Source organism: Nicotiana sylvestris, chromosome 12, assembly GCF_000393655.2.
Source record: "Nicotiana sylvestris chromosome 12, ASM39365v2, whole genome shotgun sequence".
NCBI classification, from domain to species: domain Eukaryota; kingdom Viridiplantae; phylum Streptophyta; class Magnoliopsida; order Solanales; family Solanaceae; genus Nicotiana; species Nicotiana sylvestris.
This window is the reverse complement of record NC_091068.1, coordinates 134,249,006-134,274,977: the sequence shown is the minus strand read 5'-3', so window position 1 is coordinate 134,274,977 and position 25,972 is coordinate 134,249,006. Positions and strand designations below refer to the sequence as shown.

Genomic DNA, 25,972 nt, shown 5'->3' with positions numbered 1-25,972 from the left:
AAATTTTCAGGTGCCCTATAACCCACAGCCAAGCCAGTGGTATAAAGGGGAACAAAGGTTGAAAGATAATTTTACACCAATAGGAGAGTCCTATGAAAGCTTATTTGAGAAATTAAAGAATCATGACATGATTGCACCTATTCCTCCAAATCGTGTGGACCCACGTGCAAGAAGCTTTGACCCTTCTAAAAGGTGTGAATACCATTCCAATGTCCAGGGGCACAATGTTGAAAGCTGTCGGGATTTGAAAAGAGAAATAGAAAGAATGATCCAAGAAGGGCGGATTGTGATTAATAACAGTGACATGGAGCACTCGAACCCTATCGAGAACTTGTTGACAGAGGGTGACGATGTTGAAGCGGGTAATGATCTTGGCAGTATTGATGCAAAGCTCAGTGGCTAAGATGCCAATTTAAATGGGAGGACGCTTCGTTCCTTGGTCAGCAAGAGAGAAGCTTGTGGTGGCTTATTTTGTGGTCATTTCTGTTGTTCGGATTATTAAGGTTGTAATTGGGATTTTGTCCTGTGTCAAACCTTCTTATCTTTCCATTTTGTCATAGCAGTTTGTTTAAATTTTGTCCAGTTTGTGTTAGGATTTTATTCTGGTTGTTTTGTTTGTTTTATTACTTCAAACCATTTCACCGGTAGTCTGAATACAAAGTCGGTCTTTTGTTAGATCCAGTCGTCTTTTATTTAGTCCTTTTATCATTTCGTTCAATGCCGATTCTAGGGACATGACATGCGCACACACTTTGGGCCTAGTCTTTAAAGTTAATCATAAAATCCTGGAAAGGCGATCAGACCATTTAAAGAATATAAGGACGGTTTGAGATTATTCAGAGCTTGAGTCATGTGGAACTGGGGCAAGTTAAGCACAAAGAAAACTGTTAAAAGCAAGATTCGCCAAATTGGCATGAGGGTCGGTCATGATAATGAGTGTGTCGCCCAACGATGCTTAGAAATGACAAAGGAAAATAAAATGTTTAACATAATTGTCAAGTCCAGCACCATCAGAAGAGACTACAAATTTAAAGTGTGTTGTTTGCACTTGGCATGTTTTGAAGGCTGAAATGACGAAGGCATTTTGTTCTGCTACCTAAACACTTTATCCTTCGTTAACCCCTTTTGAGCCTTATTTATTTTCTTTCATACCCCTCGTTCGGAATCAGTAGCAACGAAAAAAAGAGAAAAATGAAGGAAGAAAAAAAAAAAAGAAAAATGATAACAAAAAAAAAAGAGAAAAAAAAAAGAAAAAAAACAACAAAAGAAAGTCGGAATGAAAAGAGGAATTGGGAACTACGTTTGACCTGATTCCTCAAAGAGGATACGTAGGCGCTTCACGGCTCGGTCATAGTTTTGAAAAATGAAAAAAAAATCAATTAAAATATCCCCAAGCAAGAAACTGGGGCAGATGTTGCGTTTGATGTAAATAAATCTAATTCCGAAGGTTGTAATTAATAACCCAAAATTAATGCATTCTTTGAGCCCTTTATACCCTTTCTTTCTAGCCCAATCCAAAAACCCACATTACGGTCCAAAGAAAGACCTTCCGATCAGTCTTCAAAAGATGCCAAGTCAGACAAATGAAGAGTCTTACCGGCGAACATAACATTCTGTTCCACAGCAGAAAGGACTCTAATCTCCAGCAGAAAGAGTCATACCGGCGACACTCCAAATCCCCAGCTGGAAAGTGATACAAATGAGAGAGTCTTATCGGTGAAAACCTTCACAGGCACCATAAGGCGATGAAAGCTGAGAGAAAAGCCAAAAATGAGAGAGACTTGATAGTGAAAACCCTTCGGGCACTACAAGTCGAATAAGATTGAGAATCAGAGGGGGAATCGCCAATGGAAGATCTTAAAAGATGATTGACGGCAGAGGATAGGCCACATACGCATGTCATGGCCATTAGAGTCGGTATCTGCGTTTGATAGGTTTTTATTTATAGTTTCTTTTGTAAAAGAGTCATCGTTTCCTTTGTCTTTTATTTTGTTTCTGTTATCTTTCTCCTTTCATAAAAAATTTCCCCAATAGAGTCTGTCCGGTCAGAACAAGTATGAAATGACTTCAAAATATGCCATCAGCTTTCCAAAAATGAGATCTGACTAGTACATCCAAGGGGTATAGTCAGCAGGGAACAAACGCGAGGCCAGTGTCAATACAGATATCCCCAGCAAAAGGGAATTGACAGAAGGATTGACAAGCGTTATAAACCTCAAGGCCAAGGCCCATGGACAAAGCAAGGAAAGCAGTGAGCATGATTTGGCGAAATCCATACTAGACTAAAAGGTCGGGGAAATGCCAGTTTCCGAGCTATGCCACAAAAGAAGAGGGATATCCCCATCAGAAAGGGATTGTACCCAGCAAATAAAATCGTCCCCAACAAGTTGTGCAATGCAAAGCAAGGAAGGAAAAGAGGAAAAGCCACCCCGTTGGGAGTATCACAACCAACCACCGCGTTTTAAACTAACAATTTTGTTTGATTTGAAACAGGTAAGGGAAATGACATTGAGGCAGAAACGCATGCCACAAGGGATATTATCAAACTGGGGCAGAAAATTTTCCTTCCATTTAGAAAATTTTCTGGAAGTCAGGTACCCCCAGCTGATAACATTTTACCCCCCAACAGGTAAGTAAATCAAGGGAGGTAGTCTTTGAAGGAAGAAGCTATGCAAAAACAAAACAAAAAAGGAATAAAAAAAAAAAGAATAAAAAAGATAATAATGAAAAAAAGGGGGAAAATTCATCCCAATCTGTTGGGTTAATCCGCCCTCAAATAGGATCTGTCGGGTTCATCCGCCCTCAAATAGGATATGTCGGGTTAATCCGCCCTCAAATAGGATCTGTCGGGTTCATCCGCCCTCAAATAGGATCTGTCGGGTTAATCCGCCCTCAAATAGGATCTGTCGGGTTAATCCGCCCTCAAATAGGATCTGTCGGGTTAATCCGCCCTCAAATAGGATATGTCGGGTTCATCCGCCCTCAAATAGGATATGTTGGGTTCATCCGCCCTCAAATAGGATATGTTGGGTTAATCCGCCCTCAAATAGGATCTGTCGGGTTAATCCGCCCTCAAATAGGATCTGTTGGGTTAATCCGCCCTCAAATAGGATCTGTCGGGTTCATCCGCCCTCAAATAGGATCTGTTGGGTTCATCCGCCCTCAAATAGGATATGTTGGGTTCATCCGCCCTCAAATAGGATATGTTGGTTTCAGTCTTTACTTTTAAGTGTTGAAATTGGGAGCCCGCCCAGATAACAGAGGCATAAATTCAGTCTTTTTATTTTTAAGTGTTGAAATTGGGAGCCCGCCCAGATAATAGAGGCATACATTCAGTCTTTTATTTTAAGTGTTGAAATTGGGAGCCCGCCCAGATAATAGAGGCATACATTCAGTCTTTTATTTTAAGTGTTGAAATTGGGAGCCCGCCCAGATAACAGAGGCATACATTCAGTCTTTTTTATTTCAAGTGTTGAAATTGGGAGCCCGCCCAGATAATAGAGGCATACATTCCACGTCTTACCCATAGGAGATGCATTTCCTCCTAAGTTTAGTTTTACCCATAGGAGATGCATTTCCTCCTAGGTTTGTTTCAGTTTCACCCATAGGAGATGCATTTCCTCCTAAGTTCAGTTTTACCATAGGAGACGCACTTCCTAAGTTCAGTTCTACCCATAGGAGACGCACTTCCTAAAGTTTATATGTTTCACCATAGGAGACGCATTTGCTAAGTTTCAGTTTTACCAATAGGAGACGCATTTCCTAAGTCAGTTTCAGCATAGGAGACGCACTTCCTAAAGTTCAGTTTCAAGACGCACTTCCTAAAGCAAGTTTCACCAATAGGAGACGCACTTCCTAAGTCAGTTTCACCATAGGAGACGCACTTCCTAAAGTTCAGTTTCACCATAGGAGACGCACTTCCTAAAGCAAGTTTTACCAATAGGAGACGCACTTCCTAAGCGAGTTTCACCATAGGAGACACACTTCCTAAGTTCATTTCACCCATAGGAGACGCACTTCCTAAGTTCAGTTCTACCAATAGGAGACGCACTTCCTAAGTTTATTGCACCCAATAGGAGACGCACGTCCTAAAGCAAGTTTCACCAATAGGAGACGCACTTCCTAAGCGAGTTTCACCATAGGAGACGCACTTCCTAAAGTTTAGTTTCACCCAGTAGGAGACGCACTTCCTAAGAACAGTTATCCCCAATAGGAGACGCACTTCCTAAGTTTATTGTACCCACAGGAGACGCACTTCCTCAAAGTTAAGTTTACCCATAGGAGATGCATTTCCTCCTAAGTTGTTTTTGAAGAAAAAAAAAGAAGAATGACCTAGTCTGATGAACTTTCTCCTAGGATCAAAATCTTAGTCTGACGAATTTTTCTCCTAAGATAGAGACCTAGTCTGACGAACCTTCTCCTAGGATCCAAATCTCAGTCTGATGAATCTTTCTCCTGAGATACCAAAAAGAAAAAACCTAGTCTGATGAACCTTCTCCTAGGATCAAAATCTTAGTCTGACGAATTTTTCTCCTAAGATAGAGACCTAGTCTGATGAACCTCCTCCTAGGATCAAAATCTTAGTCTGATGAATCTTTCTCCTAAGATATCAAAAACAAAAATGACCTAGTCTGATGAACCTTCTCCTAGGATCAAAATCTTAGTCTGACGAATTTTTCTCCTAAGATAGAGACCTAGTCTGATGAACCTCCTCCTAGGATCAAAATCTTAGTCTGATGAATCTTTCTCCTAAGATACCAAAAATAAAAAATCTTAGTCTGATGAATCTTTCTCCTAAGATACCAAAAAGAAAAGACCTAGTCTGATGAACCTTCTCCTAGGATCAAAATCTTAGTCCGATGAATTTTTCTCCTAAGATAGAGACCTAGTCTGACGAACCTTCTCCTAGGATCAAAATCTTAGTCTGATGAATATTTCTCCTAAGATAACCAAAAATAATCAAAATCTTAGTCCGATGAATCTTTCTCCTAAGATGCTAAAAAAAAACATTTTTGAAAAAAAAAAAAAAAAAAAGAAGAGGAATACATTTCAGTCTTTTTCATTACAAGTGTTGAAGTTGGGAGCCCGCCCATAGAACAGAGGAATACATTTCAGTCCTTACATTTCAAGCATTGAAGTTAGGCGCCCACCTGTATAACAAGGGAATACATCCTAATCTAGTGTTTAGTTCACTCTCAGCACTGCATCAGTAGTATCAGTGGGCTACGATTTTGCTAACGACTCACAAACCTTCCCAGTACAAACTGGGTTAGGAAATTTTGTTTGTTTTGATTGTCAGGGGCCTGCCTGTAGAGCAGAAGATGGTTATATTTCAAAGATTGAAGAAGTTAGGGGTCCGCATGTAGAACAGCGGGATCGTTCAAAGTCAAGCCGTAACCCATTGGAAGGCAGAAGGCTACAACAAAAATCCCCAGCACTCAATCCAAGATAGAAGCAACAAAAAGCTCTCCCCAAGAATGCGAGTCAACAGTCTGAGAGGGTCAACAAAAGCTAGTCACAAAAACAAAAAAGAAAAAAAAAAGAAGAAAAAGAAAAGGAGAAAAATGAATGAATCCGAAGCACGGATGTGGAGAACAAATGTGATCTGCTCAAGAACTAGCGCCTACAACTAGCAAGTATCAAGGTTCAAATCCAAAGTCTGTATGAAGCACCATTCAAGACTCAAGACCAAGTTTCAGAAGACTTAAGAGATAGGAATCCTTGTAACTAGTAGCTGATAGGCTTAGTTAGTCTTTTTCAGTTTTCATTTTTGTTGTAATGACAGGACCGCGGACCGGAACCTCAACGGAACGGCACCTCGATCGGCTCTTCACCTCGGTACACTTCACTATCTCTCTCATTTCCGAACTACACGTGGCCTGATTCCTGTATAACCAAGGATATGTAGGCAGCTCAGATACCAGGGCTCGGTCACATTCCCTCCCTTTCCTTAAGTGTAGTCCGTCCAAGTAATGGTCGGGTCAAAAACACGTCTAGTCGTTCTTTGTCGGAAAACTCTTCGTGTTTCCAGTCAAAGAGGGGCAGCTGTAAGCACGTGATTTTTGACCCTCCCCGAGAATTTTCACATTTTTAGTGTGAATATGTGAAATTGGGTCTAGTATAGCTATTTTAACTATTTTTACTTTATTTCATTGCAAAAAGAAAAATTACAAAAAAAAAGTATATATATAAATTTTAGTTTATGTATCCCTCATAAACTTGAAAAAAAAATCAAAAATTGCACTTTATTTTTGTACTTTATATAAATTCAAAAATTACAAAAAATATAATTCTATTAATGTTTTGTAGTCGTTTTAATTTTGGAAAAATACAAAAAAATATTACTTTTTATTTTTGTCTTTATTAAAAACGAAAATTACAAAAAAATAGTTTTATTAATATTCTATAATCATTTTAACTTTGAAAAATACAAAAAATATTATTACTTCATATTTTATCTTAATATTTAAGGAAAACGAAAATTACAAAAAAATAGTTTCATTAATATTTTGTAGCTATTTTAAATCTTTAAAAAATATTTTAAAAATATATAGTTTTGTTGAATACTAGTCTTATTTTTGGTAGTTATTTTTGCTTACATAGGACTAGTTAAGCAACGTGTTCCTATTTCTCGGGTCCGGGCAAAAGAATAATATTCGGGTTTAAACTACCCGGTTTTAGGCCTAATTTTCGGACCTAGCCCATAATAAACAGTGTCCAGGACACATGGGGAACCCCACCACGCGTGGGGGACATATGCCTTGAACCCCACCACGCGTGGGCTCATTTTTCATGGCAAACCATGCCAAATACACGGACTACACATTTGACAAAGGGAGGGATTTTGAGAATTTTGAAAAAAAAAAAAAAAAAAAAGAAAACATGTACTGTTTATCTTCTTCTTCTTAAGAAGAAGAAGCAGAAGAGAACGCAGGAAACGGAAAAAAAAAACGAAACGAGACCACCCTCCTCAACCCATCACCTTCCCCCACCGATCTCCACGTCCAAACACCACAAACGACCCTACTGACCACGACCACCCCTCCCGTCGTCAACCTCCGAACAACCACCCACCATCAACAAACCACCATTGTTACCCATCTAGCGTCGCCACCAGCTTCACCAACACTACGACCAACACCTTCCCCGGTACCCCTACTGTCCAAACCACCTACTGCCGCAGGTCCATCCATGAACGACCACCCTCATCTTCCCAAACACCACCCCGACGCCATAACCACCACCCCCCACGTCCAAACCACCTAACAGGTCCGTCAGTAGCCCCCCCTCCCCCGCGTCGACCTTACTGCTGTCGACGTCGTTCCGTCTTTCGCGGGCAGTTGTGGGTTGCCGTGATCCCGCCTCGCCGAGTTTTCTGTTTTCCGTCGAGGTCGACTTTGGTTCGTCGAGGTCCGGTACGTCGAGGTGCTGTCCGAGGTTCCGTCGTTGTTCTTCGTTCAGAGAGGTCCGGCTTGAGTTCCGTCGGAATCGTGTTTGTCGTTCTGAGTTTGTCGAGGTGCAAAGGTTAGTAAACCTCGATGTATTAGATAAATAAACTTTACGTTGAATGTTTGAGATGCAATATAAAAATTGGTATGGAAATTTTCTGCCTATGTTTCACTGACTGCATTTTTGTTCATTTTCATATTATGTTATTCTTGTTTATTTGATGTCGTTTAATTAAGTTTGGCTAGTTGTTCTATGACACAAGTTTGACGTTAATTTGTTCGTCCTTTACTTCGCTTAGTTCATTCAAAAAAATTATTATTAGTACATGTTATTACTAATCCCGAAATACTCATTCGCTAAAACTCTTTTATTAAACCTCTAACAAGTTATGAGATTTTAGTTGTAAAGAAGCTGTAAGGTTTAGTATGGTTAAAAGCGTAAAAATGGCATCCCTTTAAAAATATATAAAAAAAAATAAAAAATATAAAAAAAAAATAAAAAATAAAAATAAAAATAAATAATAATAATAAAAAATAAAATGAGACGAGCCTCGCCAAATAAAAGGGACAAATTGCGGGGCCCTCACAAAGTATATGTATTAAATACTTAGATTCCGGGATGGGTCGTTTAGCAAATTTCACGGCCCTACCCCAAAATAATAATGCGCTAGTTGTTTTAGGCGCGCCTTTAATAATGTTATCTCCCTAAGCTCGGGTGCACATTTATGTGACCCAAATCCAAATCTCAACGGAGTCGAAATATGTCTCTAGTCACGGGCGCACTGATTGTGGCGTGGCCCGAGATGCATTTCCATGACGTTGCAAATTCTTTAAAAAATAAGAATGAGATGAGCCTCGCCGAATAAAAATACAAATTGCGGGGCCCTCAGTAAATACTTGTTTAAAATTACTTAGAATTCAGGAGGGTCGTTTAGCGAATTTCGCGGCCTCCGCAAAATAATAACGCGATAGTCTCTTTAGGCGCGTGTTTAATAATTTACTTTCTTAAGCTCGGGTGCGCATTTCATGCGACCCAAATCCAAATCCTAAAACATCAAATAAAATATGTTTCGGATTGTGGGTGCATTTCATGTGACACAGTCCAAAGATATATTTTAAGCGATGTTCACATTCTTATAAAACAATAATAATAAAGCGGTTAAAAGATAAATTTGCACATAAGTTCATATTGTATTAAAAATCAGATAAATAAGCCAAATATAACAGTTGAGCGACCGTGCTAGAACCACGGAACTCGGGAATGCCTAACACCTTCTCCCGGGTTAACAGAATTCCTTATCTAGATTTCTGGTACGCAGACTGTAATATAGAGTCATTCTTTCCTCGATTCGGGATTAAAATTGGTGACTTGGGACACCCTAAATCTCCCAAGTGGCGACTCTGAAATAAATAAATAAATCCCGTTTCGATTGTCCTTTAATTGGAAAAAACTCCCCTGCGCCCCGCGGGTGCGGAAAAAGGAGGTGTGACAGTTGTTCGGCGGTTTGAGGCCTTGGGTAGCTTCACTTCATGTTTTATGACTTGTACGTGTAGTCGGAATTCAATTTTGAGAAGTTCGGAGTTGATTTAGATGAAAAATTCTCAATTCGGAAGCATTAAGTTGAAAAAGTTGACCAAGGTTTGACTTTTGAGTAAATGACCTCGGAATCAGGATTTGAAGGTTCCAATAGGTTTGTTTGATGATTTCGGACAAGGTCATATGTTCGAGTTGAGTATCAGGTGGTCCGGGAGTATTTCGGCGCTTATTGTGGGAAGTTGGCATTTTAAAGGTTTTAGAAATTCCTAAGTTTGACTTGAACTGGACTTTGGTGCTTTTGATGTCCATTTGGGAGTCTGTGCCTTGGAATAGTTTCATATCGTGATTTGTGTCTTGCATGTAAAGTTTAGCATCATTCTGAGATGTTTTTGTGTAATTCGGACGTGTTCTGCAAAGTTTGTAAGTTGAAAGAAAGGTTTTGACTGTCTATTCATAGTTTAGATGTTGTTGATGTGATTTGAGGCTTCGATTAAGTTCGTATCATGTTTTAGGATGCATTGGTATGGTTGGATGGGGGTCCTGGGGGCCTCGGGTCCGAATCGGATCAGAATCGGATCGAGTTCTAGACTTAAAGAATTTCTTAAGCTTAAGGCTTCTGGTGTGATCGCACTTCCGAGGTTTGGCCGCATGTGTAAGACCGCAGAAGTGGCCCAGGGGTCGCAGAAGAGGTTGGGATTGAGGCTGACTGGATTCGCAAGTGCGAGGAATTTACTGCATTTGCGAGCTCGTAGATGCGGGTAGTGGAGCGCAGAAGCGAAAGGTGAAGAGGCATAGTCTTCCGCAGATGCAGAGGCGCGCAGGTGTACTTCTGCAGGTGCGAGGTGTTTTCCAAAGAAGCGGAAAGGGGACTGGGATGAAGACGCACAGAAGCAGAGAAAATTTCACAGAAGCGGACTCGTAGAAGCGGATCTATGTCCGCAGAAGCTAAAGTGCTTGAGGCGGAGTGTGTTCGCAGATGTGATCCTTAGACCGCACATGCGGGATTGCAGATGTGCTCAAGTGACCGCAGGCGCGATGATTGTTGGACATACCTTATTTATTCGGGGGTTGAGTATTTCATTCATGTTTTTGAGCTATGGAGCTCGGATTTGGGGCGACTTTTGAGTTTCCATTTTCATCATCTAACAGCAGGTAAATGATTCCTACTTATTGCAAGTAAATACATAGTTTATATATGGATTAACATGAAAAGTTATGAAAATTGTGGGATTTTGGTAGAAAACCTAGAATTTGGTATTTTTGGATTTTCATCACAAAATTGGAAATAAAATTAGGGATAAATTATATATTTGAGTTCGTGGTGTTATGTGTAATAATTATCTTCAGGAATTTTCGAAATTTGGGCACGTGGGCCCGAGGGTTGACTTGTTGACTTTAAGAGCGGAGTTGAGAATTGTTGTAAATTTAATAATTATAAGCATTGAAGTATATTTTTATTGGTTTGCATGATTGTTTGACTAGTTTCGGATAGATGAGCATTGCTTTGAGGTGTTAGAGAGGTATTGGAGCCGGTTATGAAACTTTGGAGCGAGGTAAGTTTCTTTTCTAACTTTGTGAGGGGGAAACTACCTTGTAGGTATTTGTTGTTATGCGCTACTAGTTGTGGGGACTACATACGCGTGAGGTGACGAGAGTCCGTACGTAGCTAGATTCATGTTATGTTCGGGTAGACATAGGCCTTTATTATGCTATTATTTGCTTTGTTTGAACTCAATTTGCTAGTTTAAATTGCATGAATTAATAAGTAAGAATTTGGTTAAAGATTATGTTAAATCGAGCCTCATTAATTTGGCGGGCTTCTAATCCTTGATGGAAATTTATATTCTTTTATGGGCTTACCTTGAAGTTGCAAATACGTAATTTGCAAATTCGAAGAGTTTCCCTATTCCTGTGGATCGGGCTTTACCTTGAAGTTGTAAATACGTAATTTGCAAATCCGAAGAGTTTCCCTATTCCTGTGGATCTGGCCGAACGTCTCGGTGATATATATATATATCATAGGAGGGATACATGTATCGGGTCGTGCGACCTCGGTAGTGTATATACACGATTATATGGATCGGGCCGGACGACCTCGACATAATTCGTGCGTAAAAATCGTTAAAAGTACACCCACGAGATTACCCTCTAGATATAATTTGTAAATTTCATGATATTCTTCTATGACTTGAGAGAGGATATTAAATTGATGGTCCTTGTAGTGATGAGATAGCACGTGGCCCCTAAGGATTTTAAACTGATAACATTTTGCTAACGGATTTTGTTCCTATTGTTCCTTGCCCTATTGATCATGCTGTATTTCATGTATACCTACGATTCTTGCACCCTATTTGTTAGACAATTAGTAAGTGTCGATGTCTGGTGAGCGCACATTACGAAATTGGTGCTCGTAAATTAAAGATAGTATAGAATAATATCCTCTTCATAGGGATTGCATTAAATAATGCTCTAGTAATTCCTAGTTTAACTATGATTCAGGATGATCAAAACTTGATTTGAAATGATTAGGAACTACGATTAACTACTAAGTAAAGCATCTGACAATTGACTACAGCAAACTAGAGATTAACAAAGTCGATTTCTTATCAATGTGAGAAATAAGGATTTTGACATGATAGGTGCAAGGTTGTTAGTCCGGATATGATATAGTTATATTTCACTCTTGAGGTTCTATCGATTCTCACAAATTCAACAGGTGATTAGCTTATGCTTCCGATTCAGACTCCTCTCTCGGCTAAATCTAAACCTTTCAAATAAACCAATGTGAAGTACATTGAAACTTGCAAGAATCTATTGGTAGGAATGATCTACGAGAAATATCTCACAAATACTTCTCAATCTTAATTTACACGGTAACTCAAAATCTCTCTCGATTACTTCAAAGAATCACCAAAATAAACTAAAATATACATTGCAAGTTTATTCAATAAGATGTTCCCCTTTCGATTAAACACAATAAAGAATAAAATCGCAACTCTTTAAAGCTCCTCCAACAAATTCAAGTAATTAAATAGTAATCAAATCCATAAACACCAACCAAATCACAAAATCATGTCAAAGCCTAAGGTGAACTACTCCATAGATATGGAGAAAGTCATCACAAATAATCTTAAGAACATATAATAATTATTCCAATGTAACAATCCTAACTTGCGTATTGAGTTGATAGAAGGATTATGAAATCCTGTGTCTTGAAGCCTCCAATGCTCTCCAATAGTTTCCAAGGTCAAAAGTCCCTTCAAAAATGTCTTTTTGGTATATTTATACCCTATAGGAGTGTGCCCAGGAAAAATTACCTTTTCTAGCCAAAACATGACAAGTACTCTGAGAAAATTGCACAAGAGTGTCACGCCATGCACGGTCCCATGCAGGGTGCTACTGGGGAAGTTTACAGAGCAGGTTCTAACGTGCAGCAGAAAAAATACACTTCCACACTTTCCCATGCGCCGCTCCATGCGGTGTGGCAGAGAAGGTTTTCCAGAGTAACTCATTTTCTTCGCGTTTGGACATCCAGACTTGGCTTCCGACCCCCGAACACAATCCCAATCTAATCCCTTGGGCTTTTACTTAAACTTCAAAGCTCCAACTTGTTCAATTTAGCTCCCGAAGATTTCTTTAACTCGAAATCATTTTCTGGAAGACATAAAACACATAATAAGTGCAATACACTATCATTTAAGCTCAAACACAAGTAAAATGCAGTAATTAGAGTGAAAACTAGGACTAAAACACGTGATTCTAGCCTACCATCAACACCCCGCACTTGAAACATTGCTCGTCCTCGAGCAATCAAATCGTACTTCACATAGAGACAACCTTCTTATCAGACAACATCTCTAACTCATCATGCCAAGACTATTTAGAAAAGACTAAGCACCATGTCATAACATCCTAGCCTCAAGTCTCGATTCAAAAGTACCACGTATTTTTTACAACCTACTCACTTACTCTAACACATAGGTCAAAGACTTTGCCTCACCTTCGCAAATCATGTGCCCTCATACAAATAACAGAGGGTAGTTCCACACACAATAAAGTTCAAGAACAATTAAGAACTCAAGATAGAAAAAAATAACTATCTCTCAGAAATAAAATTCATGTGCCACAGAAGATGTGTCATAGGCTTGCCCAAAATATAATACTCTACTAATTGAACTCATTCAGTGAAGGATCAAGTAGGACTTAATCTGATTGTAATGTAGGCTGCGGGACAGGTAGGATACATATGGATATAGTAACTACACCTCCTTGGGCTCTTTAATACATACATATTAATAATTTACACCCCACAATTGTGTTGAACCGAACCCCAACCATCATACATAATAGCATCAAGCTCCCAATATTTTACGAACAAACAAGATGAGGACTACCACTAGCATGGAATAATTTATTTCCTTTATAAGTTCTGATTTTTTTCTTCCTTTTTAATCAAACTCTTTTTTATTTTTCAATTCTCTACAAGTGGCTCTCACAATTTTTCAAAAAGTGCACTTTTCACCTTTTTCTATAGTTCCACTCAAAAACCCGACCATACCTCACTTAGCTTTTACAATCGCATCACAAAATCAAGTGCTCAAGAGAGGTAGACGGTTCAAACAGATAGTCAATTCAAACAAAGGGCCAAACTTGTTGTTTGGTTGCCAAAGAAATAGGATTACATGCTCAAATGGGCTAACTAAAATACATCACAATTAAGTGGGTAAACACATATAACTGGCTCAACAAAGAAATGCCTATATCACTTTCTAGATTGAACAAGACTACTATTTCTCTTTACAAACACACGGGTCTAATTCTAGACATCAACTTACATGCACATAATATCGCAAAACCTCTCACACACACATTGGCACATATATCACTCAAGATCGGATCTATCACGACTCTCTAGTCAAAACAGTTAAGTAAAGTTACAATCACACAATTTAACATACTTGTTTAAGAGTCAAGAATTGAGCCTAGGCATCACAACTAACGCACTCACTACTCTCAAGGCACAACAAAGTCAAGAAAAGTCATCTCCATTTAATATCATAGCACAAGACTTCATTACTCCTATTAAAATAAAAACTAACTACACCCGGTTCAACAAAAACACTTGAAAAAGAACCATGGCACAAAGAAAAACCAAGAAAAAATTATTACACTATCTAAGGAAAAAAAATCTTCGACTTTGCTCCCTCAAGAAGACAGCCGAGGAAATACATCGTCAGGAAAGGTCAAAAAAAAATATCAATCAAAAGAAACGATACTATTACAAACACACATATACATATATACATTCCCACCCCACACTTTAAATTATGGCATGCCCCCATGACATACAAATAAAAAGCAAGAGGTAAAGGAAACTTCCCTGATTCATCTAGTCAGGGTCGGAATCGAAGTCGGGATCACCTTTGTACGCTCGACCTACTGCACACACACATGCTGAGAGCTTCTTTTCCTCATTCTTTGGGTACACCCTACACTTATCGGTTTTACTCTCTAGAAGTTGCTCCTTTAGGGGCCCCTTTCTCCTTCCATCTTGAAGATCGGCCTTTTTCGAATATCCAAAAATGCTCTGCCCGTGGTCAAGAATGGTCTTCCAAAAATTAGAGGGACCTCCCTATTCTCATCCATCCTCACCACAATGAAGTCCACATGGAACACAAATTTTTCCACCGAACTAGCAGATCTTCCACTATTCTTTCAAGTATAATTGTGGTCTGATCTGCCAGTTGCAAGGACACAGGTATTGACCTGATTTCTCCAATCTCTACCTCTAATTTCCTGAAAACAGAAAAAGGCATAAGATTAAAAGAAGCACCAGAATCGCACAAAGATTTTTGAAATTTAGTGCTTCCTAAAGAGCAAGGTATAATAGAACTCCCTGGTTCTCCAAACTTTTGAGGGAGCTTATTTTGCAAAATGACACTACAATGCTCATTTAGCTTGACAACCGATGTATCTTCCACTTTTCGCTTCTTGGACAATATCTCCTTCATGAATTTAGCATAATCTGGCATCTACCAAAGCACCTCTATGAAAGGTATATTCACATGTACCAGCTTGAGCACTTCTAAAAAGCACCCGAATTGTTTGTCCAACTTCTCTCTTCTATGCTTTTGTGAAAAAGGTAGAGCATGCATGTATTTGCTCTCTTTAGTTTCATTATTTGTTGCATAATCATCTTTCTTCTTTTTCTAAGCTCTAGTCTTCCCCTACTTCTTCAGACCATCATTTACCATCACTTCACCTTCTTGCATGTTATCATTTTTCTGCCCTTCCACAATCTCCACGTCTTTCAATTGGCTTATTCTTTTTCTTTTCTATGGGAGATCCCATTCATTCCCACTCCTCAAAGATAATGCATTTATTATCTCTTTTGGATTTCTTTCAGTATCAGCAGTGAGCGTTCCTGTAACTCTCTTAGACAATATAGTAGTTAGTTGCACAACCTGTCATTCTAGGTTTCAAAAAGTCGTGCCCATTTCTTTGATAGCTGCACCGTGTTCTCGTATAGCTGAGCTATGAGTTTCAAGCCTGTCATATGTATTAATAATAAATGCCTTCATTAGATCTTCTATGCTATACTGATTAGACTGTGGAGGCTGATATTGCTGGCTCGTCTGATTTTGAAAGCCGAAGCTCCTTGTCCCTAGGGTCTAGAGTTATTTTGCTGCCATCAGTTCAGGCCACCACTTGGTGAACTCAAAGAAAAGCTTGGGTGCCTCTGTCCCATAGAGTTAAAATTATTACCACTCAGATAGTTGCCTCTGTCAAAACTTCCCACAATATTTACCACTTCATTTGTAGCTAAGGCCTGACACACATGTGTTGGATGACCCATTCCATATAAATCACAAACTGGTGATAGTTGGCTATGGACCTTGGCTAAGGTCAACTTTCTTATCTCTTTGGCTATGGCGTCTAGTTGGGCTTGTAGTGCTGTGTTAGAATTTACTTGACGAACCCCAAATAATTTTCTTTTATCATTATTCTTAGCGGGCCACTGGTTAACATCCTCAGAGAGCTTATCAAGAATTGCCAAAATCTTCTCAAGAGTCTTCTTCATTAAAGGACCAACAACTGCAGTGTTCAGAGTTCGTCGTGCGGGAGGTATCACTCCATCCCAAAAGTCCCGGAGTTGCATCCACAATTCAATCGCATTATGTTGATGCTTCCTCACTATCTTCTTAAATCTTTCCCAAGCCTCAAAAACTGACTCAGTGTCCGTCTGGCAAAAGCTGTAAATTTCCCTTCTGAATTTCACTGTTTTTGCAACTGAGCAGTATTTGTCAAGAAACGTTTTAGTCATATCATCCCATGTCCTGATTGACCTTGTTGGTAAGCTACGAAGCTAATGCTTTGCGTCATCCTTCAGTGAAAAGGGGAATGCCCTTAGGTAGACTGCATCTTTCGACACTCCATTGTACTAGAAGGTGTTCGTGATTTCCTTAAAATCCATCAAGTGTGTGTTAGGATCTTCATTAACCTTCCCTCTGAAGACACAATTGTTCTGGATAGTTTGAAGCAGGCCTTGCTTCAATTCAAAATTGTTCGTTGCTACTTATGGAGGTCTGACATTGGACAATCCTGATTGTAGACTGGTCTGGCATAATCACCCAATGCTCTCCCAGGCCTGGGTACAGCATTCTCAAATTGGTCTTCAATCAAGGGTCGATTTAAATTGAATCTTTGACAGCTAAAGTTACCTCATCTTCACCATTATTAGCCACGTGTTCTTGGGTTGAAGGTTGCCCCAAGATCTTTCCGGTGAATTCTTTCTCCTTGCTCAACTGTCGTAGACTCTTTTCTACCTTTGGATTGTATGGAACTAATTCCTTCGAAGAAGATCAAGCCATACACCAGAGACGTCACTATGTTGCCTGCACACAGAAAAGAAAACCCGTGACGAATAAAAAAAATAAAAATAAATTCCTGAATTAGCACCAAAAACTAATTGAACACTATTGATTGCCAATCCCCGACAATGGCGCCAAAATTTGACGAGCGCAAAATACAACACAAAATTGATGCTCACTAATCAAAGATAATATTGTATAATATCATCTTCACAGGGATTGGATTTAAACAATACTCTAGTAATTCTTGGTTTAACTGTTATTCAGGATGATCAAAACTTGATTTGAAATGGTTACGAACTACGATTAACTACTACGTAAAGCAATTGACAATTGACTGCAGCAAACTAGAGATTAACAAAGTCGACTTCTTATCAATGTGAGAAATAAGGGTTTTGATATTATATGTGCAAGGTTATTAGTCTTGATATGATACTGTTATATTTCACTCTTGCGGTTCTATCAATTCTCACGAATTCAACAGGTGATTAGCTTATGCTTCCGATTCAGACTACTCTTTCGATTAAGTGTAAATCTTTTAAATAAACTAATGTGAAGTATGGTGAAACTTGCAAGAATCTATTGGTATATAGGAATGATCTACAAGAAACTTCTCACGAATATTAATCAATCTTAATTTAAATGGTAACTCAAAAAGCTCTCTCAATTACTTCAAAGAATCACCAAAATAAATAAGGTATACGCTGCAATGATATTCAATAAGATGTTCGTCTTTCGATTAAACACTATAAAGAATAAAATCACAACTCTATTAAAGCCCCTTTATTAAACAATAATCCATAAAACAACAACCAAATCACAAAATTATATCAAACTCTAAGGTAAACTACTCCATAGATATGGAGAAAGTTATCACAAATAAGTTTAAGAGCATAAAAATATTAATCCAACGTTACAATCCAAACTCGCGCACTGAATTGATGGAAGGATGATGAAATCATGTATCTTGAAGCCTCCAATGCTCTACAATGGTTCCCAAGGTCAAAAGTCCCTACAAAAATATCTTTTTGGTGTATTTATATCCTGTAGGTGTGGGCCCAGGCGAAATTATTTCCTTGCCGAAACAAGATAAATACTCTAAGAAAATTGCACAGGCGTGCCGCCCCATTCGGGGAGCTAGTGGGGAAGTTCAGAGAGCAGGTCTTTTTTAATTCTTTATCTTGTCCTCTAGTCTTCTAATAACTCTCAAAAGCAACGACATTTTTTTATAAATACAAAGAGAACTCTATTCTCTTTCATAGCAGCAGGTTCAAATTGCTGGTTAGTCATCCTTTTTGTTCCTCCATGTAGAAAACTTTATTCTTTTCTACTCAAGTTATTTGTGCTTGTAAGTAGTGTATAATAGATTATTTTGACTAGTTTTTTGTGGAGATGGAGCGCGCGCACACACACACACACACACACACACATATATATATATATATATATATATATATATATATATATTTTAAAAATTTTATGCAATTTTACCTATTTATAAATATTTACTTTAAGTATATTATTTTATAAAATATTAAAAACTAAATGCCCGTGGAGCTTACACTCCGTGGGCTTACACCTCGCCGAGGCATATGTAAAACCCCTCCCCTTACGCTCATGCCTTTTAAAAAACTAGGTAAGACCAATACCCAACCACATTATTGCCGACAACATCCAAGATTGGAAAATAGAAATTAAAAAAAAAAAAACATTATAAACTCGCACTACTTTAGCACAAACTAACTTAAATTAGCAAAACCTTATGTTGCATATTAGCTTAGTGGGGCACTTATATAGTTTTTCTTTCTTCCTATCTTTGATAGAACACCATGTCTTTGCTTCAAGCAACTCCATGGTTGATCGATGATATGTTGACATAAAGCCTACTTTGTCAATAATTAACCCATGTCTTAATCATTTCTTCATTATTGGAATATAGATGCTAAAGCACTATATATAGGGTATGTGATTCATGACTTTAATACTTTTTTTCTTGACTAATCCAATGAATCAATTCTTTTAGTAGATGACTAATGATTGACTGGTTGCTGTCTTTGAGATAGAAGTTAAGACTCATCCATTCCTTTTTATTGAGCGGTAAGACGCTTGTGTAGTGTGTGTGTGGGGGGGGGGGGGTGAGTAGGTATAGATTCTTGTTGGTAAAACGTCTAATAATAAATTGATTTACCTTTGTCATCTTTATCCTTTTTTTCGTACTAGCTTTATGGTACGCGCTTTGTGCGTGTACTTGTATAATGAATGTTAAATTTAGAAGATATAAATATTACTTCCTCTATTTTAATTTGCATAATACATTTTTCTTACTAAAATAAGATAGACAGATAGATAGATCCGTGTACATTTTTGTTGTTGTGGACAATACATATAGTTAAAATTAAACAAAGATCTAATGTTAATTGTTTTTAGTCCTTTTATATTTAAAAAAATATAGTTTTCGATTGGCGACTTTAAATAATTTTGATACATGGTTTTAACTTTGTGAGTTATTTCGATTTTAAATAATTTTGATACATGATTTTAACTTTGTGAGTTATAATTTTTTTTCTATTTTTTTCTTTTATGTCAAATATAAATAAAATTTACTGTCTTCATCTTTTAGAAAATACAATTCCACCAACCGGAACTTAATTAATTTTGCTAGTAAACTCATGAGTTTATTGATTAGTGCAACTTCAGCATTAACATCTGTAACGGTAATCGTTTCATTTACCAATTGATGTGATTTCTGACATTGATCAATTATTTGTTTGATTGGAGATACGTTCTTGTTGTTAAAATAAATGTTTCATATAACTAATAAGTTCACCATTTTTTACCTATTTAAATGCTCTTGATTACTAATAAATATTTCCTTTGTCTCAAACTATTTATCGTATTTCTCTATTACAAACACCTAAAGAAAATATTATTTCAAAGGATTTTTTTAAACTATTTAACCCTTATTATGTCATAAATATAATATCTCTTCGTTGAGCATTTACTTTATTTATGTGTCATCTCTATCTTCAAGAACAATTACTACTAAGAATATAACAAAAACAAATTAATTTGAAACAATTACTTCTAAAATGACAGATAATTTGGAACATCTATTTTTAGAATTACGATAAATAACTTGAGATGGAGGGAGTAGAAATTAATTCCCTTATATTAATTATATATTGGCTTATTTTAACTCTAATTCTCATTTAGCTTGACTTTTAGAATATAGATAGTACTTAGAAATAAAAAGAAGAATTAATAATAGTAGTTTTTTTTCTTCAAATTAAAAAGTAGTAATAGTTCGTCTCATTTTTTTTTGCCTTTAATGTCTTGAATCCCAATTTAATGCTTAGTTGTGAGACATTAATACTTTGAAATTTGAGTTCCTAAAACGTATTTCAATGTCAGAATTAGTTCTTATATTTGGTCCTAAATATTAGGATTTTAAATTATAAAAGGAAAATTTTAGTTGATTTTAATATCTTAAATATTGGGATTTCCTACTATAATAACTAAAGTTTTAGTTGATTTTAAAATCCTAAATATTACAAAATTAATAAAATGATTATTTTATTCTTTGTAAACTCTATTTTTAAAGGGCAAAAAGGCGAACGACATTTCACTAAGGGTCTTCGTGCTTTTAATATAGTATAAATATATGCTGACGATAGTATTTAAAATTCTAGCACGTACCTATATTTGGAAAAAAAAATTCAAATTTGACTTTTATTATCGAATATGTTGTTAATAAGCAGAAATCTTTGGTAGGAAGAAGTGTTCTCCTTTCATGAATTCTACGACACCTGATTCCAGATTAATCCAATCAATCAACATCTATACTATATAATTACCCAAAAAGATATGTTGTCAATATGAGGAACATATACATGGTGACCTTTGAAGGAAAAGGGGAAAATATCAATATGGAACACATGAAACATGTGTTCATGGTTTTTATTAATATATATATTTGGAACGTTAATATAATTACTTCTTTTTTAAGGCTAAACATTGATGATTACCGAGTTGACAAAATGCATAACTTTAACTAATTGAGTGGAGAATTTCATGATTTGGGCGAACAAGATAGAGGAATTTTCTTGGTGGAAGACAAATTATGCTCCCCACAAAAGTCAACATATTGTATTAGGCACCATAGCTCTTAGCTTAATTAAAACATTGCTCATTTGGTCATTCCTATTATGTTTTTTTGTTGGTGATGAAAGCAAATGCAAATTACAGAATCGCAAATTAAATGTATTTCAGCATCTTCGCACCACAATATCTTATTGAAATCAATCATGTTGTTGCATACATCTATTCCAATCATTCAAACCACATGGTCAGTGTATACGGACGAAATCAGGCTCGAGCCTTATGGCGGAGTACAAGACTCGAAGATCGAAGTGCTCGATGAACACCGAAATCAAGTATGACCAACCTCGAGATAATACTGTTATGGTTTTATAGCAGAAGGGCGAGATTCCCACAGTGGACCTAAGATTACAACGTAAATTCCGGAACGAATTTGTACTAGGCGATTAGACAATTGTATAATAAGATTCCCTACTACAATTAGAAGTGTACCTTATTTAGAATTTTCCTACTATATAAAGGGTATCCCAATCATTTGTAACGCATCAAACATTGACAAGAGAATATACATACATGACTTTCTTGCTTACTGTTCATCTGAGTTGCCTTATTATTATTTTATTGTTCTTATTCACCTACCTCGAGGTTGTCATAGCTCGAGGTCGAGATTTGCTTATATACTGGTTTGACTTACCTTACTCTTTATACATTTGATTCCTTGTTTATCAGTTAATATTGAATTAAATCACATATCTTTAAAACCACAATACAAATTTAATTGTTACTCGGATTTTAGGGTAAACAGTTTGGCGCCCACCGTAGGGCTAAGGATAATAGTGATTTTTTTAGTACTGATTCTTATAACACATGTTATTTTCACACTTGTTCTTGTCAAGAATTTTTTGTTCTGAGGTTAAAACATGTCAAACTCACAAAACACACCCATACATGGCAATGATGGTATTGGATTTCACGGGAAAAACCATAATGTAGTTGCTCCAGGAGCCCGTGTACCACCGATTAACCCTGGGGAAGTGCCGACTGTAGAACTAGTCGATGTTAGTTCGCACATTGCTTTGAATGCGGAATTAGGCGCAGACCCCGGAGGAGGTGTACGCAGGGAAGTCCAATCTGCTGGCCAAGGAACACAAGGTGTAGGAGACAGGGGAGTTAGTCTCTAGGTAATATTCGAGATGCTACAAGCTCAGCAGATTGCTATCGCTCAGCTTCAAAGTCAACATAAAAGTCCAAGTATGATCGAACTAGAAATCACTCGCCGTATTGAGCCGGTTCCAGAAAGGTCGAACGGTAATGGATTGGGGACTGATCCTATAATTATGAAGATTCTCGAGGAGCTCACTAAAAGAATCGAGTCAGGAGAGAAAAATGTCAAAGATAATGACAATAAAGTGGAAATATACAACTCCCGTGTTGATCAAATACCAGGGGCACCTCCGATCTTAAAAGATTTGGATACAAAGAAGTTCGTGCAAAAGCCATTTCCTCAGAGTGCGTCCCCGAAGCCCATTCCTAAGAAATTCTATATGCCGGATATACCTAAGTACAATGGTACAAGCGATCCTAATGAACACATCACTTCGTACACATGCGGGATTAAAGGAAACGACTTAAATGATGATGAGATCGAGTCTGTTTTGTTGAATTTTTTTTTGAATAACTTTGTTAAAGGGAGCAATGATTTGGTATCACAACATGCCACCAAATTCCGTAGACTCATTTGCTATGTTAACAGACGTCTTCGTAAAGGCGCACGTCAGGGCCATAAAGGTCGCAACAAGGAAATCAGACGTTTTTAAGATAAGACTGAGAGATCATGAAATGATAAGGGAGTTCGTATCCCGATTTCAAATGGAGCGAATGGAATTACCACCGGTCAAAGATGATTGGGCCATTCAAGCTTTCACCCAGGGGTTGAACGAGCGGAGTTCGATAGCGTCACGATAGTTGAAGCAAAATTTGATCGAGTATCCAGCTGTAACTTAGGCAGATGCGCATAATCTTTATCAATCAAAGATCAGGGTTGAGGATGACCAGTTGGGAGCCCTCCCGGGTTTAGTTCATCCAAAAAGATTGGCAGTTAAAGCCCCGAGGGATACCGATAGGGAACCAAGGTCGAACAGAGAACGGTATCAGCCATATGTCACAGATCGAATAAACAATGGTTCAGGGTGCAATCCTCCTCGGAACGAACGAAGAAATGATCGAGGGCAAAATTCTCATGGACTTATGAGTAAGAATTGTTTTGATAAACATACCGATCCTATGGAAGCACCTCTTTTATCGGAGCATAATTTCAGTGTCGATGCATCAGGGATTGTATCGGCTATCGGAAGGGTCAAAGATACCAGGTGGCCCAGACCTATAAAAACCGATCCTTCTCAAAGAAACCCAAACTTGATGTGTAAATATCATGGCACACATGGCCATAGGACCGAAGACTGCAGGAAACTGAGGGAGGAGGTAGCTCGATTGTTCAACGAGGGCCACCTTCGAGAGTTCCTCAGTGATCGAGCTAAGAATTACTTTAGAGGACACAGAAAGAATGAGCAGGAAGAACCGCAACATGTAATTCATATGATCGTTGGCGGGGTTGATGTTCCACAAGGGCCTATATTCAAACGTACCAAGTTTTCGATCACCAGAGAAAAGCGGACTCGGGGTTATATGCCCGAAGGCATCCTATCGTACAACGGCGAAGAAGCGGAGGGCATTTCTCAGTCGCACAACGACGACCTGGTAATTTCTATTTTGTTAAATAAAATTCAAGTTAAACATGTTCTAGTGGATCCAGGTAGCTCAGCAAACATAATTAGATCGAGGGTCGTAGAGCAGCTCGGACTGCAGGACCAAATTGTGTCTGCATCTCGAGTCTTAAACGGCTTCAACATGGCAAGTGAAACAATAAAAGGGGAGATAATCATACCAGTAAACGTGGCCGGGACCATCCAAGATACAAAATTCCATGTTATCGAAGGTGACATGAGATATAATGCATTACTCGGGAGGCCATGGATCAACAACATGAGGGTAGTACCGTCAACCCTTCATCAAATGATGAAATTCCCGACAATGGAAAGTGTGAAAATAGTTTACGGTGAACAACACGCTGAAAAGGAAATGCTTGCGGTCGACAAGGTTACACCTATATCAGCACTTTCGCATTAAAAAAATCAAGCACCAAAGATAAGCAGATGGCCAAATAGCAATCACCGTCCCCAGCCTCGACCGAATCGGAGAAACATGTAATCGAAAGAAAAAGAAAAGGATTTCCTAACTCTTCGAACTTTCATCATTCCCGAAGAGTCGAATGCAACCAAGTCAACGGTCGAGGAGCTGGAATAGGTTATACTGATCGAGTACATGCCCAAGCGAAAGGTATACCTGGGGACGAGATTAATCCCCGAACTCAGGAAAACACTCATGCAATTTCTTATCAATAACATGGATTGTTTTGCTTGATCCCATTTAGATATGATAGGGATCCCACCAAAAATAACAACATACCGACTAAGCCTCGACCCCAGATTCAAACTAGTGAAGCAAAAGAAAAGGCCCCAGTCTGAGGTGAAGCATGCATTCATAAAGGATAAGGTAACTAAACTTCTTAAGACAGGGTCCATTCGGGAGGTAAAATACCCCGAATGGTTAGCCAATGTAGTTGTAGTCCCTAAAAAGGGAACAAACTTAGAATATGCGTAGATTACAAGGATTTAAACAAGGCATGCCCTAAAGACTCTTTTCCACCTCCTAACATCGATCACATGATCGATGCCATGATTGGCCATGAGATCCTTACCTTTCTCGACGCCTATTCTGGGTATAATCAAATTCAGATGAACCCGGAAGACCAGGAGAAGACCTCGTTTATCACCAAGTATGGAACATACTGTTACAATGTATTGCCCTTCGGGCTAAAAAATGTAGGAGCTACTTACCGACGCCTAGTAAATAAGATGTTCGAAGAACAAATAGGAAAGTCAATGGAAGTTTATATTGATGACATGCTAGTTAAGTCCCTGCACGCAGAGGACCATTTGACTTATTTGCAAGAAATATTCAAAATCTTGAGGAAGTACAACATGAAACTTAACCCCAAAAAAAGTGCCCTCAGGGTAGGCTTGGGCAAATTCCTCGGCTTCATGGTATCAAATTGGGGAATTGAAATCAACCCTGATAAGATTAAGGCCATTGAGGATATCGCCATCGTAGACAGTGTAAAAACCGTACAAAGGCTAATCGAACGGATAGCTGCCTTATGCCAATTCATTTCAAGGTCATCAGATTGAAGCCACAGGTTCTTTTCCTTACTCAAAAAGAAAATAATTTCGCACGGACCCCGAAATGTCAACAAGCATTGGAGGAATTGAAGCGATACTTATCGAGACCACCTCTGCTCCACACTCCGAAGGTAGAAGAAAAGTTGTACTTATACTTGGCAGTGTCTGAAATAGCGGTAAGTGGTGTACTAGTTCGATGAGAGCAAGGTATGCAGTTTCCTATTCATTACGTAAGATGGACCTTAGGAGATGTTGAAACTAGGTATCCAGACTTAGAAAAATTGGCGCTTGCATTAATAAGCGCATCTAGAAAGTTAAAGCCATATTTCCAGTTTCATCCCATATGTGTGATAACCACTTATCCTCTCCAAAATGTTTTGCACAAGCCCGAGTTATCGGCCCGATTGGCCAAATGGGCCATCGAACTTGGCGGGTACGATATCAAATATCAACCCCGAACAACCATCAAGTCTCAAATTTTAGCAGACTTCGTGGCCGATTTTGTGCCAACCCTCGTACCCGAAGTGGAAAATGAACTTCCATTAAAATCGGGTACATCATCAGGAGTATAGACAATCTTCATGGACGGTGCCTCGAATGTGAAAGGGTCTGAGCTTGGAATTGTTTTGAAGCCACCCATAGGTAACACTATTAGACAATCTATCAAAACTTCTAGGTTGACTAACAATGAGGTCGAGTATGAGGCCACGATTGCAAGTT

At 38.2% G+C, this 25,972-nt stretch overlaps 2 protein-coding genes across 2 annotated transcripts; one reads left to right on the top strand and one right to left on the bottom strand.

The window, feature by feature from the left end:
• Nucleotides 1-14,633: 14,633 nt before the first annotated feature.
• LOC138883776 (uncharacterized) lies at nucleotides 14,634-15,017 on the bottom strand. The gene has a single exon (XM_070164488.1). It carries the CDS (start codon nucleotides 15,015-15,017, stop codon nucleotides 14,634-14,636), a length of 384 nt encoding a protein of 127 aa, XP_070020589.1.
• Nucleotides 15,018-23,237: 8,220 nt separating this feature from the next.
• On the top strand, nucleotides 23,238-24,140 carry LOC138883775 (uncharacterized). The gene has a single exon (XM_070164485.1). The coding sequence runs from the start codon at nucleotides 23,238-23,240 to the stop codon at nucleotides 24,138-24,140; it is 903 nt and encodes a 300-aa protein (XP_070020586.1).
• Nucleotides 24,141-25,972: the final 1,832 nt, after the last annotated feature.